Source organism: Bombus fervidus, chromosome 4 (genome assembly GCF_041682495.2).
Source record: "Bombus fervidus isolate BK054 chromosome 4, iyBomFerv1, whole genome shotgun sequence".
Classification (NCBI taxonomy): domain Eukaryota; kingdom Metazoa; phylum Arthropoda; class Insecta; order Hymenoptera; family Apidae; genus Bombus; species Bombus fervidus.
The window spans coordinates 19151372-19170188 of NC_091520.1; the positions used below are offsets into that span (position 1 = coordinate 19151372).

General features: G+C 41.5%; 1 protein-coding gene across 5 annotated transcripts in view; it reads right to left on the bottom strand.

Moving 5' to 3' along the window:
• Positions 1-1113: 1113 nt before the first annotated feature.
• The window catches only part of Dyl (transmembrane protein dusky-like), a 42153-nt gene continuing 24449 nt past the window's right edge, over positions 1114-18817 (bottom strand). For all 5 annotated transcript variants that reach the window (XM_072002778.1, XM_072002776.1, XM_072002773.1 and 2 more), the window contains exons 3-6: positions 4672-5453; positions 4141-4458; positions 3669-3990; positions 1114-3015 (exon numbers count right to left, since the gene is read on the bottom strand). In XM_072002778.1, coding sequence (XP_071858879.1) covers positions 2608-3015; positions 3669-3990; positions 4141-4458; positions 4672-5453 — 1830 coding nt within the window. In that variant the 3' untranslated portion in view covers positions 1114-2607. The remainder of the gene's footprint in view (positions 3016-3668; positions 3991-4140; positions 4459-4671; positions 5454-18817) is intronic.

Consider the following 18817-nt stretch of genomic DNA (forward strand, 5'->3'; position numbering starts at 1 on the left):
TCTTTCTTACAGCAACTCTGAATAATTATTATTATTACTTATTATTAAAGATTTTCATTCGTTATACGAGTGTAGCGCGTCGACCGTAGTTGTTTATTCAAATTCATATTTTCGTGAACGCAATTAAGAAATAGAAACAAGATATTTGTTTCACCTACCGAATATTATGATATGTAGTTTCCTTTGAATAATTTGCATATTTTTGCATATAATATGCACTCTGCAAATATTTGCATCTGGAAATTTTCCATAAATGAATAAATTAAGTCGTACGAGCAACTATAACGCATCGAGACAGTGTACAAGAAAACATCAAGGATGTACCGAAAAACTTTCACTAAGCCGACACAGTCCTGTACAAACGTGGCGCGGCGCTTTTATGGCAAAAATCAACGAATTAAAATACGATTTATTACGACATCTATTTTATTCGCCAGAATTAGCTGTCTCCGACTTGCATTCATTCCCACGGTCGAAAAAATTTCATGCTGAAAAGAAATCCGAGAGAAAGCAGTTATAGAAGCTGCTCGTGAATACTTTCCGAATCTTGATAAAGTGGAGTTTTCTAAAAATGTAAAACGATTAAAGAAACGAAGAACACCGAGAAGTAGAAACAACTTGAGAACGATCCTCGAATCATTTTCACGTATTTTCCACGATTGAGAAATAATTAATCCATTAAGGACCGATGCTGAGTTAACGTATCGCTCTATATTTACGATCCTTTCGCCATCGATTTTGCATTATCGAGTTTCGTCCTTTTCAACGTCGTCCGATTACGAAAGGAAAGTTAAGCGATATATTTTCCGTAATCGTATCTTCTTCGATCTTCTTTCAAACCGAAACCTCACAATTTTATGAAATTAAAGAAAATTGAAATATCCGTAGTAGTCCTTTGTCTTTGACTCGTGCATCAAAGTTGCGAAAGGCGTCTGTTATTCCAATACTTTCGTTGTACCGTGACACGATGATATGTACGGTACGTGTTACGTTATTTGCATCCATCGATACCGCTGCGTTTGCGTTAGTTTAACGTATTATTTCGATTCTTGGTCCTTAATAGGTTAAGGAATGGCAGCCAATGCCGAAAGGACGAAGAAGAGGAACGCAGGATTATATAAATAAAAATGAATATGTAATTAAAATAATTATGAAATAATCAAATCTTGTCTCAGTGTATACGTTGCTCGCGCCAGTGTAACAATGTATACGATGTAATTCACGCACGTATATACTTGCGCGTATGCGCGTACATGTGCAACTCCGTCTGCATCGTAGGTTACATATACATTCGAACGTACGTGTGTTTTTGTAAGCGCGGGCGTGTGCTTAAGACACATACTTGAAACATATTCCCGTATCCAGGGAATATTCTTTTCTCGAAAATCTTAAATACTAAGCGAACAAGGGGGACAAAAGGGCGAGGAAGAAGGGATGAGAGAATGAGGAAGATGAAGAGAGGTATGTCCGCGGGTAATTTCGACAAATAAATTAGGGTTAGATCGATCGAAAGAAGAAGAGAGAGTTAGAGATAGCGTAAAAAGAAAAACGATATAAATAAGAAGACGTACGAAGGAATCGTCACGAGTTCCGATAGAGACATCGGCTTTCGGTCGCGCGAAACATCAAACACGCAGAACCCGTGGCTCGCGAGATACGAGGTACAGCGAAGTTGGAAGAAGGAATATCTTTCGAATTATACAAACGTATAAATAATCGAGCGTACACAGAGTTTGCGATCGAGGACGCGGAATTGAAAAAGAAATCCGCGCGTCGCATCGCGTAGGGCCGTCTGACTACTTCCGACTTATTTACAATGCCCTCCGAGACTGCTCCGGCGATCATCGACGAACCTTACCCTCGTAGCACGCCGCGACTTATTCTTACCGCCTTAACACCGTGATTAAGCTACTTTTTCTTAGTCTTGCCGCGATCATGACGTGCCACGGAGTCCGGCCTAGAACGACCCGCATCGGACAACGTTTCGCCGTTAGTCGCGTAAACGCGTATCGTAGATACATCGATACAGCCATCTTCGTACGATCGATCTTTTCGCGTAAGGTAGTTCGCACGGTACGTTACAATTGCACGGATCGTTGCAAGCGGTTACGTTGCAAACGTACCGATGTAAACGTAAAAGTTCGAACAACCCGATGGTACGCGGTGCTTCGAGACGATGAAAGGATTAACAGGCACGATCGCGACAGGCGAAACGCGTTCCATGCGTGTCGTTCTTGCGATTCTTTGATTCATCCTCCTTTTCTCTTGTTCTCTCTGCCGCGGAGTCGCGTTTCTAGCGCGCTTATTTACACGGTACCCGAACATTCCGTCCGTTCCTTCGTTCAAGCGAACTCGATCGAAGAGAAAAACACACGTTCGATCGACCAACGATAAGATTCGACTAAGGAAAGAGGCCTGTGGAAAAGAAGCTGAATTCCGGAAGAGAAAATCGAACGAACGACAGAGGAGAACGGAGAGAATGTTCGAGGTAACTCGGCCATAGAAATTAAATAATATTTTGCAGCACGGTGTCCGTCCTCGAGATCGGCCATCCTCGAGAAATCGTTTTCTCTCGTTCTTCACCGAATTTCTTTCGCCGTCGCGATCTCAGTTGGCCACCTTGACGAATTCTGGGTTCGGCACGCTGCAGTTATCCGCCGCGTACGCCGCGTGGACGAAGCCGCTTCCGGCCACGATATTTTTCCGGTCAACGGCGCGCACCCTGACGAAAAGAAAGGCGGCAACGAGGGATGCGACTACTACTACGAGAAGAAGCATCACGAGACCACCGACGAAACCAGGCAGACTCATGCAGATGGTCTCGGGATCGGCCGAGGCGCTGGCGTTTTGGATAACAACCGTGGTATCGTTGCTGGAATTCGTTGTGCCCAAAGCGAAGTTCACGTCGCCTGGCGCGACCACCTGAATCGTCCTCGAGGTGTTCACGTCCGTCATCTCCTGGGCTGCTCGCTTGTACACGTGGCTCGAGACTAAGGTGACAGTGCGGTAGATACTCTGGAAAATCGAAACGATCGAATGAGTATCGTAAGCATTTTAATTTCTTGGACAACGATCAAACAAATAATCAAAAATACTTGTAGATTGGAACAACGAACATCGACGTATTTGTAGAAAAGATCGACTGTCGTTGATCGTGAAAGCCTGCGCTAACAACAAACGATAGAACGCTAATGAAATACAGTAAGTGGAAGCAAAGATGTTCCTAGACGACCAACTATTCTTTCTAATCCGTGACTCGTACATAACAGAAATTCATAATGGAATAACCAAGTTTCCTGGCAAAATCTGATTTATTATCCGATTTACCTAAATTGTACGGTACGATATTGATCTCTCGATCAAAGTCATCTTTTTCGAAAGTAAAAGTTCTCTTTGCAAAAAATCGTATTCTAGATTTCAAACTCCCTTCTAATTGTAATTCTATAGCGATGACTGCGTGTTTGTACAAATAGATATTTTTTCTGAAAATAACTAGAACCTGGAAGAATCAGCAGCTAACCGAAAATTTATTTTATCCTGTAAATGTTGTAACGCGTACTGAACTTTGGATACTGTATTTTATACGCGTATCTTTACATGTTACGAGCACTTTGTACGTTGATTAATCTTTTTATAGATAAACCGGCCCGTAGAAAGTGAACACTCACGGAATCATCGTCATGCAAATGTTCGTCGGCGGATCTTCGCCTTCTGGCGCCTCTAAGCTCGGCTGGAAAACCTTCGACCGACCTCGGTCGACCTCCGAGGGTGGCCAGGTTACCCTCGAGCTCCTCGGAACCGGCGGTTCCCTTTCTCTTCACGGTCTGATAGGCCCCGGCTGGATGACCAGGAAGAGGTGGCGGAGGAAGGTGAATGTTATCTTGCGGGCTCTGCGGCGAGCTACTGGCCGTCGCATCTCCCGGCGTCGAACTCGGCGAGGAAGACGAGGTTTGTGCTTGCGGTGCTGGTACTACATCCGCGTTCTGCTCACTGTTTCGAAAGTAATATTCGTTTCAAACGTTTTCGTATAAAACGACAGAATCGCTTATAACGTGCAACGTATCAAATACGGCCGAATTAATAACTATACGTCGTTGCAACGTTAATTTATTATGTTAATTATATTCGATTATCATCTACCTGTAAGCTCCAGCCGGTCCACTGGGATGCCGAGGATCGGCAAACGCGGGTGGTACACCGTATTCGGGTACCGGAGGCGCTCCATATTCGGCAGCAAGGTTCTGATGAACCGGTGCACCGTATTCCTGAGTGAGAGCCGTGGCAGGGGCACCGTACTCGAGCCCAGGATGTCCACATTTTGGCTCCGGACAATTGTAACGACAAACTTGTATCACGCATTGAAAATGAACGTTCATGCTATCGGGGAACTTGAAAGCCTGGAAGTAAGCGAAGCTGACGACAGAGGCGCTCGGGCCGAAGTTCTTTATCTTCTGGAACCTGCAAGCAACGAAGAATCGTTACACCTTGTTTCGTAGTCTATGACAGAGTCGACAATATCAAAAGTATTAAGATTATAAAACAACGTGTACAGAATGGAAGAAGGGAAAATTACTAATAAAATTGTAACGAAAAACCGCTTAATCGCTCGATCGCGAATAAAGAAGAAAGAAATTACAATTTACGATAGAACGAAGGAATGTTATTATTCACCTTGACATGATCTTCGGCCTAACAACGCAACCATACTGATCTACCAGCTGAATAGGTGCTCTCTTGCCATCGTGGGCAACGCAGTTCCTCACCAACATGTCGAACTTATTCTCGTCGTCTTTGATAGCCAAGACCATGGTCATGGTTTGCCCTATCTTCACTATGCCGGAGACTTCGCTGGCCCATGGTCCTTTGCCAACCTGAATCTGCATCCAGCATTGCAGATTGTCGCCGAGGAAGTTGGCGGTAACGGCGTGTAACATATCCACTTGGAAGGGTCTGAAGGTTACTGCCTTTTCATAGAAATCGTACCAAGTGCAGCGCAGCTTCCTCGCTTGATCCCACACTTCCTGCACGTACGGATCGTACTGAACGATTATAGTGTTCTCCACGTAACTACCGGAAGGTGTCGGAGCTCCGTAAGCCGCCGCGTTATGATTAGCGGAAGAACTCATTCCGCAGGAATTCAAGAAGATCTCGAAGGTCGCGCTCAGATGACCTGTGCCCGGTTTCAAGTGAACGCAATGCGGGTCCGAGTAGAAACCCTTGCTGAAGATCATTCCGTAAAACGGTCTGTCGAACTCGATGTTTACTCGCATGTGCGTCTTCTCGCATTGCACCTGCAAATGTTTTATTTGCGGTGTGTCCGGAGACGCCAACGGCCAGTTTTCTTCGGCGCCGTGCGTCGCGGGAGGACCATATTGCGCCGGTGGCCCGTAAACCGATCTGTGTTCTAAAGGCAGTGCGCTACTGTCCACCAGCGGAGCTTCGCAATTTACCCTCTGAAAAATAGGAATGAACATTTCTTTAGCTTTTCGAGCGCGTTTTACATCGAAACTTGCAACTTGTCCTTCCGATTACCAGTTAAATAATAGCGAAAAACGTCGAAATAACAACGTTCATAACGCTAATATTTTAGAATCGTCTTGATATTCACTGAATTTCATGCAGAATTTGATGGAATATTATTTCGAATATCATAATCGAGTTACAACAAGAAGATAACGGAAGAAAAACGAACAATTATTTTACTAGATCGTTGATCGTTTAATCGACGAAACATTAAGCATGCAAGATCCATTTTGCAAATTATATTTCGAATCGTATCGAAAATACGAGTTTCCGTAAACGTTCGTAATCTAATTGTCGCCGTACGACGAATATTAACTCTACAACGTTCTTTCGGTCGTTTTGGAAAATATCTCAAGCGATTTCTCGTTTCAGCTTCGTTCGAATTTATTCAAAATCGTTAGAAATGTCGCTAAAATTAGAACGAGATCGAAATATAACGATCGAAGGGTGGCAGTAGGGTTAAATGGGAAAATGTTCGTAATCGAGATTCGAGAACACGTACAGAAGCTACGACGAAAGCAGGAAAAAGTAAGAGGTATTTCTTAAACTACTCTTAACGGACGACTCAAACGAACGACGCGTTTTATGACGGACGGGCCAACTGCCCTTTCCAAGGCTCTGCACGTATGTGGAAAGACAATTTAACCGGCTGCGTTTCGAAACTCAGCGGTATGTCATAACGGCGAGTTAACCAGAAATATGGACTCGCAACACGGTACCGGAAAATGAAGAACACTTTGTCGTTGCCGCTTATCCCGCCTCTATCTTCTACTCTTCTTCCTTCGTTTATTTCTTCCTTTCTTGTTTCTTTTTTCTTTCCATTTCACCACGTCTACGAACGGCGTCGAAGCGCCGGTCCTTTTCGAATTACAGCGAATGACAATGAGCTCGATTCGAGCACCTCCGGCTCGTTTTACCGGAGTAAAGCGAGGAAGAAGCGAGTTGCATTAGGAATTCCACGAACGTTATTCGCCGTTGCAACCTTTCACGGAATGCCAATCGAATGCGGGTTACGGTGCTCGAGATTCCATGGAATTGTGCTGTGAATTGTCAGACCGATCCGACCTTGAAGATCATCAAGCGCAGCTCGACGGTCCAAGTTCCCTCCGCGATCGATGTCAAAGATATCGGAAACGAAAAGACATTTTAATTTCCCTCGTACCGCGATAGTTTCATTGGTACTTGAGAAATGGCGGAAAAATAAGAACGTCGTTGTCGTTGTCGAAGGATAAAATAAATATAGATAAAAAATACTGTTTCTTTTTCTCTTAATCTTCAGATATTTGTTACGTTCTCTCGATAAATACACCGATATTAACAAACGATAAATCAACGAGAAATTAAAACACGAAGATTTGTGTAATTAAACTTTTAAAATCGAAATTACCGCATGTTCGATCTTTACGTTTCTTAACGATAGAAAATTGCGACACTTGTACGCTATTTTCTCATTAAAAAAAAAAAAAAACATAACTAATGAATCGAGTGCTTTTTTCCAATTAAATTAACGTATTATTAGTGAAATTTAGTAAGCCGGAAGTTGCGAGTTATCGGTGTTAACAAATTTTCTCGCGTAACATAACGAATTAAAAATCGTTTGGAAACGAGATAAGTAAACATTTCCGACTAAAGTTTTTAGACAGATTAAAAGTATAGCGTAACAAGTAAGTATTTACCGTCTTCGTTTGCACGTTGCTTCGGCTTTTATCGATTTAAGCGATTCGACAGTAAAATAAGCCGTTCCATCCGATAATATAGAAAAATTGTAAAATTGCAAAGTTGCGAAAGTCAAAAGTTTGGAAAATTGCCAAGTTTTCTTTTTTCTCGTTAAAAAAAGTTGTTACAGTTTTTGTCGTATCTGTTAATTATTCAGTTCGATCGTATTATTAGTCGATAAAAATTGTTGTGCAAAAGACACGGATTTTTCAAATTTAATCCGCGCTTCGTGCCTCTCGTTGCATTTGAAGAAACAATTGCGGTTTAACGAATGCGAGTCACGAGTCGCATCCGACACATGCTGGCAGCTATTACATGGGTCAGAATTTGTATTAATACGACTAAGCGAGTCGGTTAAAAGCGACCGAAAACAAGGGTACTGTTATACAACAGACATTCTTCGGTTCAAATCGATCGCGTACGCATATCGAGGATGTCGAGAGTTCTGACCAACGCCCACAGATTTCGCATTCCAGGTTAACTCAATTGACATACGCACGCGACCGAATCATGTACCGAATAAATAGGCTTACTCCGAATAATTTACATTTGTTCAACGAGCTAAGTTTCAACAAAATTATCAGCATATACGACGGAAGCGAATACAACGGAAAAGAGTTTAAAATTGAAACAGTTTAAACATAAAACAGTTGACTGGGAATAACCCGATGGATTCCGTGTTATTAGAAACGAATAATATTCGTTTAATCGCGTTAGACCTAATTAATTAGTTTGTACAGTCTGTGTACCGCTGATGTAGCGTACCGATCTGAACCGAAACTAAAACTTTTCTATGAAAAACAAAGGGCGAGCCCTATCGTATTTTCACCCGTAACCATAAAACGATAAAATAACTATGCTGTAAGAGCGTTGATACTCGTTATCCGTATACCTATTGTATCGTGTTTAATTGATTTTCGCATTGACGATCTCTTTTGTTCTTTACAAATGAAAGTACCATGTATTTACCGACTCTGTGTCTCATTTATAGATTGCTTTGCTTTTTATCGATTCGATCGATGCCATTTTTCTCTTTTGTCCACTTTCCACTCTCCGCTTTTCGCAATGTCGAAGATTTAATTTGCTGTAATCAAACAATTTGTATTTAATCCGTCGTCGCGAGCGAAACCATTTTATAAAACCACTTTACGATGCGGAACGTCGCAGTTATCGAAAAAAGAAAGAAAAAAAAAAAAAGAAGAAAGAAGAAAGATCACGAACAAGGATCACGTATAGACAAGGCGAAAAGTAACTGTACAACTGTAGTCAGGTTCCTGAAATTACTCGAGTTCCTGTTACAATAGAGTTACGAAACTGAAGCGTCTTTCTCTACCAACCGCTTTCCGTTCGTCGTCTCACCGTGGTGCTCTCTTATACACGATAAAACCATAAATTATCGTTTTCTCAAGTAGCACTCCGTCCAATCGCTTCGTATCGAGCGAGACCAACGAGATTAACGAAACTAATTTAATTCATTTCACTGGGATAGAAAGAAAAAAAGGTGATAAATGCTCGTAATCATTTACAGGTGTCGGATAAAAAACGTTACAGAGATGTTACCTAGATCTCGCGTCATATTTTATTTCTGCTTCGTTACGTTCAATCAATTCTGAGCATCCGGATAAAGATTAGAAGAATATACGGAATATAAATTTTCTACGCGAATTAACGAAGAAAAAATAAAAGATACCGTATTAAAATCGATATTGACTAATGTATAAACGAATAAAGTCAACGATTTTCTCACGCATATATCGTAAATTAATTCGAAGAAACCTATACTATTGCAAGATTCCTGAAAGTGTTCGATTAACTGAATCATTTTCTCAACTCCTACTCGCGATTATATTAAAACAGAGAGAAAGTTTTTGCATCTTCTATAGGATGCCTTTCGTTCGTAGTTACATCTCTGACTTCGTAACTTCGTCGTGTCACCTTATATTCTGCCACGTGCGGTAATTAAAAAATATAATTTGAAAAATCGCCGATTAACTATAACGTAGTCATCTGGCATCGGAACAACGCTCTAATATACGCGAGCTTTTTAATTCTCAAAAGGAAATAAAAAAATTAATAATCGATTCGTTCGACTCGATATCATCGGACGATCACGTTCGTTCAAACGTATGGTAACAGGATCGTCCGAACGAAGAAAGATTCGAAATCGGAGCAAAGAACGTTCCATACGGAAGAAAGTGAAAGGAAGAAATTCGGAGTAGGATAGAAATTACGCGCGATTTCATAGAAATCAGAATAAAAGAATGGAAATATTTTTAACTACTAAACTTTATACAGAGATATTGGCGAACGTTTCATTCGGAAATTCGGTTGTAGGTCTGGCCCGAAAAAGAGAACCGATACGTTGGCAAAATTTGGGAACAAAGCTGGACGTACCATGAAAAACACGGTCGACGCCTACAAATGAACTACAAATAGTAGAAACAACGATAGTCGAACGATAACGAATATCGAAATATCGATTAATACCTTTCTAATCGCAATGAAACGATAAAAAAGGACGTTTCGCGATCAACAGGAAACGCACAGTTCGTGCCTGACCGATAGCCAGGTCGACGCATACCTGCCCGCTTTCTTGTTCTACTTGCACCTGCACCCGATCTGGTCTAAGGACTTTCTGAATAGAAAAGTATCGCGGAACCGGTCGATGCGTGAAACGAAATCGCCTAGCGACGCGGCGTTCATTGTGGACAAGACCGAGCCGTGACCGAGCGCGCATTCTACTCTTTCGCAGATTTCGAAAACGGCCGAGAAAATTGTCCAGCAAGCGGCGATTTTATTTCCACGCGGTAATCTTTACGCAAATTTAATCTCAACTAGCATGGTTGAGAAACGGCAACTTCCTTCGTAATTTCTCTATTCCATCTACGTCGCAGTCCTCGTCGGCGATAATTTGTTATTTGTAAACGCGTTTATCCGAATCCTCTCATTTGCCAGATGGACGGTGTTCGTCGTTCTCTCCGCAAACTTACGATTCAAATAATAATAGTTCAAATGATAGTGAAATAAAGAAATTCAATCGGTAGAGGTGTAATCGTGATCTCGTTAAGATTTCATTTCGATAAACGGAGTTCACGCAAGGATAGGATAAGAACGGACAGGAAAAACGATACCGGTCCATTTTTGTTGATTTTTTAATTTTCCTCTTTTAATTTTAATTAATCTCTCGTGGATCAAGATAGGTACTAAGTTAGATTCAAAGACGCGTCTGCCAAAAATAGACGATAAATCTATGAAACGTTTTAAACGATCAAAGATATCTTTGAATATCGCTGCGATCGACAGTTTTGAAACGTTCGATTGGACATCTATCGAGTAACACGGGCATCTACTTTGAAACGTTTCGGACGGCCTGAAAGATTCGAAGCTGGAAGACCTATCTTTCCCATCGAATATTTTTATAGAAATGCGTAATAAGTAATTTTTGTAGCATCTTTTGTAGCATTTTTGTAGTATCCGAATAATCCGATACGTATCAAATCGCAGGTAAAAGAGTAGCATTTGATTTTATTAGAAATTTATATACCAAGTTGAGACGAAGACGGTGGAACGGTGGAACACGAAGAGAAAGAAGTAGAAAACGGAAAGTAAGAGTGCAAAGCGAATGGTGCAGCGATCGGAAGGTCTGTATCGTATAGCGTTCAGCATTGAATTTCTTTATGGAGCGTCTGCACGGCGAGTTACTTTCGTTACTCCCCCGCACGTTCGATACGTTTCGCTAATGGAAGAAGCCAGGCGCGAGAGCCACCTCCGTGCCCGAAGGAAGCACGGTAGCCATACGAAGATCCAGACTGATTTCACTTTTCCATTGTCATCCAGCGGGAAGCCCGTCGTTCGTATCGGACGGCGCACACTTTCACCCGACACCGAGGACAAAACTAGCGCTAGTTAATTGCTTCGATTCCGGCCCAGCGTCCTGCCTTTAATTAGAACGTTCACTTTACTACGATGTCCGTCGAATCACGCCGCAACGAGACGTGCCTCGAAACAGGATAGAGCCAAGAAACTGTCGTGTTGCCAAACAATCCGATAAAATTGCTTCGCGTTATTCGTTCGGCGATGGTAACGGAATGATTTCGCCGTACGACGATTTTCCACCATACGTTTGATTATGCATGTTCCAATTTCGTTTCTAACTTTACCGATACGATCGCGATAATTGTATCTCGTTAGAGCGCTGCTCTATCGAACTTCGGTGACGTGGAAAACACGAAACGCGCAATAATCGCATCCAAGTGGCCGAGTTTCGCTCGTTTAGAAAGCAACGCGTTTCCACCGATTCTGCGGGTCCACGTACTTTCAACATACACCGTCGAAAATAAGATAGCCGATTTTACCAAGAGAAACCACGACGTCTCGTAACATCGACCGTCTCTTTCGTTGTATATGGCGGCGAAAATGTAGGCCGGGTCGGTCGGCTCGAGCGATGCCACGGTACCAACATGTCGCGAGCGTTTCGATAACACGACTATCGTAAGCTCGTTTTCCGAAAATTAGAATATCGGGAGAAAATTCGCTGACTGACGACAGGCTGATCACGCGTCATTTTCGTGCGAACGGTGTTTTCCTCGTTGAACGAAGCCGCGTTCTCCTTAAGACGAACTTGTTTCGCAAGCAAATGCGGATTTTGGCGAATCGCGTATTTCGTCGATTACTTATACTTGTTATTGGTTGGAGAAAGCTACGAGTGCGATTAAAAATAGCCGTTTCCGAGTATAATCTTTGTGTTTTAGCCTTTTTAGCGGCGTTACACGATGATAAAGAATTCGGCATGAACGATTTAGAAAATAATTATCGCTTTGTATTTATAGAAAACACGCGTCAGCGATTCTGTTATACATATACGATGATATTCAAGATATCAAATTTATAACGCTATATTTGATCGCCCGTTTCTCTCGTTGTCACGCTAGTCCCGTCCTCTCGAACGATCGGTATAAAAATTACGCGTTAATATTTAAAAAATGATACAATCGTTTATGCGAAGCGTTTGCTTCCAAGTTCGTCTTATCGTCGTTGTATCGGTGTATATTAGTATTTTACTATTTATAGTGGAAATTGGATAATCGCAGGAATTCGAAGAAATGCTACCGAATGCGTCTATTTGAATGTAAAATTAATCGTCAAAAAGAAAGTGATTCCAATTGCCACAGGCGTAATCGTAACATACACATAGTCACGGATATACGTTACTCGCGCGTGTACGCGGAAATTCCTACTCGATAAAAATTACAAGAAACTACAAAAGCAACGAATGGACAGCGAATGTTCGTGCGTTTATGGGAAATTTAAAGTCGCAAGGATACAGAGAACGCACGTTGACAGAGAAAGATATAAAAACGCGGCCAGTCTGCTAACGAGTAAAATTCTTTTGCTCTTTCGCAGTTGTAATTTTAGATAACGAGAAAATGTTGGTCGGTTAGAAGTAGCGTAATAAGAACTCGGACATCTTAACCAGGGAATCGTTTGTTCTTTAGTCAAAAATGGAGACTGTCGGGAAAACCGAGGCGATCCAATTACGAGCGGACGATTAAAACGACGGCGCGTAGCCCTAACCGTGAGAATCAGGTTGAGAACCGTGGCGAGTGTACGCTCTTTTGTTGAAGTCTGAACTCGCGGGGTGGGATTTTAATTAAAGAAGAACACTGCACGCCGGTACTGCTATGCGAAACGGCGCGACGCGACGGTGCATTAAGCGCATAAACGCCTGTTCCGTCCTTCGCTGGCTGCGGCGTTCCTTCTTTCCTACGAATTGTTTCACGAACGTGACGAACTTATCACCGACAACGAGTATACCGCTGGTTCCAGCTGTAGCTTTTCGTCTCGTCGGTTTACATTTAAAAGTCCTGATTTCTCGCCTGGTATCTGCTCTCTGTACTCGACTCCCTGGGATCTACCGGGTTCACGTTTTCAAATTTCGGTTTTCCGTTTAACACTCGTATTTCTTCGATATTCTTAATACTCTTCTCTCGTTTTCTTCGATTTACATCTAAAGACTTTGCTTGTTGCTAAAATGCGTTGTTCGCGAACGAAATTGAATCAAACTTTGCGTCATTTGTAGGCTTAATACCCTGGTTACTCGATGTCAGGAAATAACTGTTGCCATCTACCGTTTCGTAACGCGAAACGAAAGTTGGAATCAAGTGTACACGTTTTATAAAACATATTTGTCCCTTATATAATATACGATATTTTGAAACACGTTCGAGACATTTTCCGAAACAAAGGGAAATTTTTATCGTTGAAAATAAGTTATAAACAATTTCCTACTCTTCTTCGGCAATATCGAAATTACTAATTAAATTCAAACGTGCAAGTACTCTTGACAAGATTTTGATAATCATATATTTATACCTATTTATTTTAATTGCGTTACTTTACATACGTTATATACATCTATATGTATAATTGGAACACTACGTTCGTTGCGATATATTATTGGTACTTCTGCTATCGATTAGCTATCGTTGATTCATCAATTGGACGATCGACGATAAAACGAAAGACAAATATTTTCGTTTTGTTACTTTTACTCTTACTCTTACTCCTTCTCTTTTTTCTTTTTTTTTAATTTTACCATATAATTCTTAGCGATATTGTTTCTGGAAGAAGAAAGTAAAATTAAAAAAATATTCCAATTCGACAATTTTATTTTTCATTAACATAAAATTATTTGCCTTTAACAGATAAAATAGTAATAAAAGGCGAACGCTAGGCATCGCTGTTAAGACGTTTAAAGCGATGAAGAATCACGCAGACGATGCTCGATCACGCCAGCAGCCAAGGAGGTGCAGGTTCGTGAAACAGGTACGGTGTATCGCGGCTCGCGGTCACCCACAAGATTACACGTTTCAAACGACCACAAAGAAGAAGAATGTCAGTGTTCTTTTCCCTATTCATCAGCCTTTATCAATAGCGGTTCGCTAACGGCTGTGAAAGTTGCACTAAATGATTTCACTCTTCTTCGACTACACGACCATAAAACACTTTCAATGTAGTCGTACCTCCTATATCAACGTACATTTTCCTGCCTCTATTCGTATTACTAATTTTCAGACTTGTCAATTAGAAGTATAATTTTGTAAATTTCCAATTTGTCCATAGTAGCGATCGATTTGCTTTGTATAATCGAACCATTCAACGTAAAACAGCATCGAATAACAATTAACAATCTGCTCTACAAGAAAAAACAAATTCGTTACCTATTAACTTTGTAACGTTACTAGTGGAAATTGAAGTAATTACTTTGACCAGTTTTTACCCATTTCTCTGTTATTCCGTGCGCTTATTTTTTATCAACATTTTTATTTTGCCACTAAACGATCTGCAGATCTCCGGAACCAAAACACTTTGATATAGGTTCTATCTTTCGTATTTGAAATATTTTCTCTGTGACAGAGACGACACGGCACTAACTAAATACTCTCCATACTTTCCACACCAACGCATTAAACGATTTCAATGTTACGTTTACAAATTTAATAAAACATCGCATCCGATGTATATGCGTTGTGCATCTTTACCTCGTTAGTCGTACTACAAAAGTTAGTTCGATCCACGCAAAATACACTTTGATCGATTTCTATAAAGACGGACGAACGATTAATACGTCGCTAAAGTAATTATAAAGCTCAAAAACATCGCTACACCGGACACGCGTTTACGTAAACATTTTTTCTTTTCTTTTTTTCACTTCTTAAGCGTATGTCCACTTGTTTCACGATATACATATACATGCTATATATAATATATGTCAGATCATAATCGTTGATAGCGAGCACGGAGATTTTTTATTCCATTTTAGAGCGATAAAAACTAGAGCGATATTTTTTATTTATAAACGCACGTGCGTGCCTTCGGTTTCATTTCTGTGCTTGGGACGGCACGAGCTACCGGCAAGGAATGCAATTAAACGCGTTAGAAGCTAAGATAAATGCCAGTTTGGCGAACCGCAGCCGCTAATTTCCAGAAGCCGGGATCCCCCGTTTCTACGACGAATTATTAGCGAGATAGGTTAGTTTCGTGCGTTGGTCGCGACCGGTCATCAGCCGTACAACCTTCGCTCCTACCGAAGAACCAACATCGAGCGATCTTCGGAGCACGCTGGCCCGCGAATTGGCTTTTCGTAATTTTTCCATAAACCATCGTGAAAAGACATTTTTTCTCTACGAGACTGCCGTATCTGGCTGGTTAAATGAAAATGCGGCCCATGCGCGCCTTTTTCATTGTACGCCGACTGTTTGCTGTTTACATTAATTCTGCAACATATTTCGGTCTAATGTAATTTCGTCCGCGACGCGTCTCGCGCAGCTCGCCGTCGCGAATCAGATTTTAAGCTTGTTTCATTGCGCCAACTTCATCGAGTAATTTAAAGGACGCGACCTACCGTTCGATGATATTTTACGGGTAAGGATGCAGGTGGTTTAACGTTGGCTCTAAAATATACCTGAACACGATGGATGCAACGCGAATTTTTCACTTTGGACGAAACGTGTAACGTTATAATACGCGCGTGCGTTTTGCGAACAATAATTCACGTAGTTTTTTTTTGAATCTTCCAACCGTAATATGCAACCTTCGTATAACCGTTCGACTACGATCGCACTACGAATTACGTGGCGTTTAATTATAAAATGCGAAGAGAAGCGAGCAAGAGTTAATTCGCAAATATATCTCTTAGCAAAGCAATTAATTCCATCGCCTCATCCGCGTAATGAAAGGAACGGAAACGTCGAAGCTGAACAGATTCGTACAATCTGGCACGTTCTTAACGGGTGATCTTGCATCGGTGTTATCGAAGCGTTTTAATAAAGAAGCTCGAATCAACTTGCCCAGAATAGGCAGCACGGCTTGCGTCTATCAAAGCAAACTTTCAACAACGTAAATACGATGAAACATCATCCCTGAACTTTAGCATGTATCGGAAGAAATTCGCGTGCCGCGAACGTACCTCCTATTGTCATCAATATTTAGAAAAATCTTAAAAATCGAGTAACTATTTTTGCGTGCGAGCGACACATACGTTGTAAACTTGACTTCACGTTTAATGCAAACGACGATCTTTCCAAATACTTGACAAAAGACGTCAACAACGTCTCCGTTCGAATTTTTTCGACGATAGGAAAGAAGCTAGCGTTGCGAGGCAATCGAACAAGACGCCCGCGATAGTTTTGCGTTAAAAGGCGTACAAGAGCCGAAGCGAGACGAGACGAGACGAGACGAGACGAGACGAATAGAAGACGAGACGAGATGAGACAAGACGAGTCGAAAACGAGACGACACGAAGACAGAGCGAGACATTTCTCAGGAAAGAAAGCTGCCAATGGAAAAGAAGTCGATCCTCGGCTGGAACTCGACTAGAGTCTGACCTGCTACGTATCGTTTCGCGAATCGTACTTCTTGATAGAGAAAGAGGGAAAGAGGGAAAGAGGGAAAGAGGGAAAGAGGAAAAGAGGGAAAGAGGGAAAGGGGCAAAGGGGGGAGGTAAAACAGAGATCGAGGGAACACGGCGAAGAGCGAGCGAGGAAGAAGGAGCATCGTCTAGAGAGTATAGTCGAAAGAGGGCATCGCGTCCGGCGCGACGACCTACTATCTTCGCTTCGGCTGCTCGACCGTATAGTTAACATTGACTACACCGTAGTGGTGTCCGCAGGTACGTCGTGTACGTACCTGCAAACAGCTAACCGCTGCACCTAGCCGTTTTCATTCGTTCCTTCCTTCCTCTCGCGTTTCCGAGCGTCGCTCGTTCTTCTTTCGAATTACATAATCTTCGGAACTTTTAACATTTGCTCGTAAAATTTCATCGGATCAATTTGTGAAAATTACGCGAGACGAGCTAACAGAGATAGCCTCGTTGTCATTTTATTTGAATTTTATTTCTCTTCAACGAACGCAATGCTTTACTATCGTTACCTGCGACTAGATCGTCGCGTCTTTATGCAAATTCGTATTTTTTTATGGAAATAACCAAAGGCCTAGAATTCGCACAGAAGTCTCGTTTACCGCGTACCGAGTATTTCACATCGGAAGTTTACATTTGTAATCCGTGCAAAGATAAATCTTTTTCTTATATTTTTACCAGTTTCGTAATACTTTTTTTTACGTACTGTTGCGATTCGTATTAAAAGGTCTGTACGATTCCATCGTCGATCGAGTAACGTTTTCTGTAATAAACGTTTCGAGCTTGGCGCTTTCAAAGTGCTTATCAACTTACTCGATCGTGATATATCGAGCTGCTTTTTGATCTTCCGTTCCGCCAATTATTTATGTTACTTTACACGCGATAGTCGTTTATTATTCGTTCGACTCTCCTCCTACGATATGTCGCATGGCGCTTAACGACAGACAGAAACGACCGATAAAAATCGTAGCTTCGAGTCGGAAACTTTATATTAAAATAGAACGAAACAAACGTAACCAACGCGACACCGGTTTCATATAATGTTATGCTTCCGTTAAACGTTACCGCGCAAACTAGTATCAAATCAATTTGCAACTGTTACAAAAATAAATTTATTAATTACGTAGAATGCAATTTATTCCTAACAAAAGCTTCCCTTTAATCCTACTACTCGTCCTGCCAGCGGCTACATTTTTAACAAGCAAATAACAAAGCGAAATGAAATATCCATCGAACGAATGGAACGAAATTAATGACGATAAGTCTCGCTAATTGCTTACTCGGAATATCTTTTATCCGTTTTCGTTAAAAACATTTGTATCGATGAGATTCGACATCATGGTTGGAAGCTCTCGTTCATTCGCATCGACCGACGAATACATTTTGTCCGATTAACGCAAATTTAAATGTTTATTCGGCAAAGTATTACATACACTTGGACAAATTGATCGCATTTATCCGAACATAATTATAGGAACGTGGAAAAATGACACGTATCTACGCGCAGAGCCAACATTCGTAGGTTATAATCCGCTTAGAGTAGCGCAATATGCAAACACGATGTGTAGACCACGCGTACCCTTTTATTCCACCCTTCGCGGTTTTTCACGCAACAACTAAAAAGATAGGCGCAACCGTGAAATATCGATTGGCGTTCGGATTAAACGATAAAACCGATAAAACTCGTCCAACTTTCCTCCAAATCTCCATACATACGACACGGCTAACCAGATTGACTTTTGAATTCAATGAGTTTGGCCTAACCGGACAGAAAGCGTTTCAAACGAATTTATCGCTTCGGTTCCATTTGTTTAAAATCGCGCACCTGTAATTCCTGTAAATAGCTCAACACGCGAGACACCGTTCGATCGCGGCAAATGCCGCGCGTTATTACGCGCCTAAAACTTCATTTACTTACGCAAAAGTCCTAGAACGCTTGCCAAATAAATGTTAAGAATCGTTTAATCGAAGAATCGTTGACAATCGTTGTCGAAGAAAATATCGATTAATTTGAAATAATTAATATTTCGTACGACCTTTCGTTCTCTCGATATCGAAGATTCTGTAAAGAATATTTTCAATAAGCCCGTTTCGTATCACCCGTCGATCAAAATCAATTCCAGTTGGATCGAGTTTAGCCCGTATAAGCTGTAGAACCGC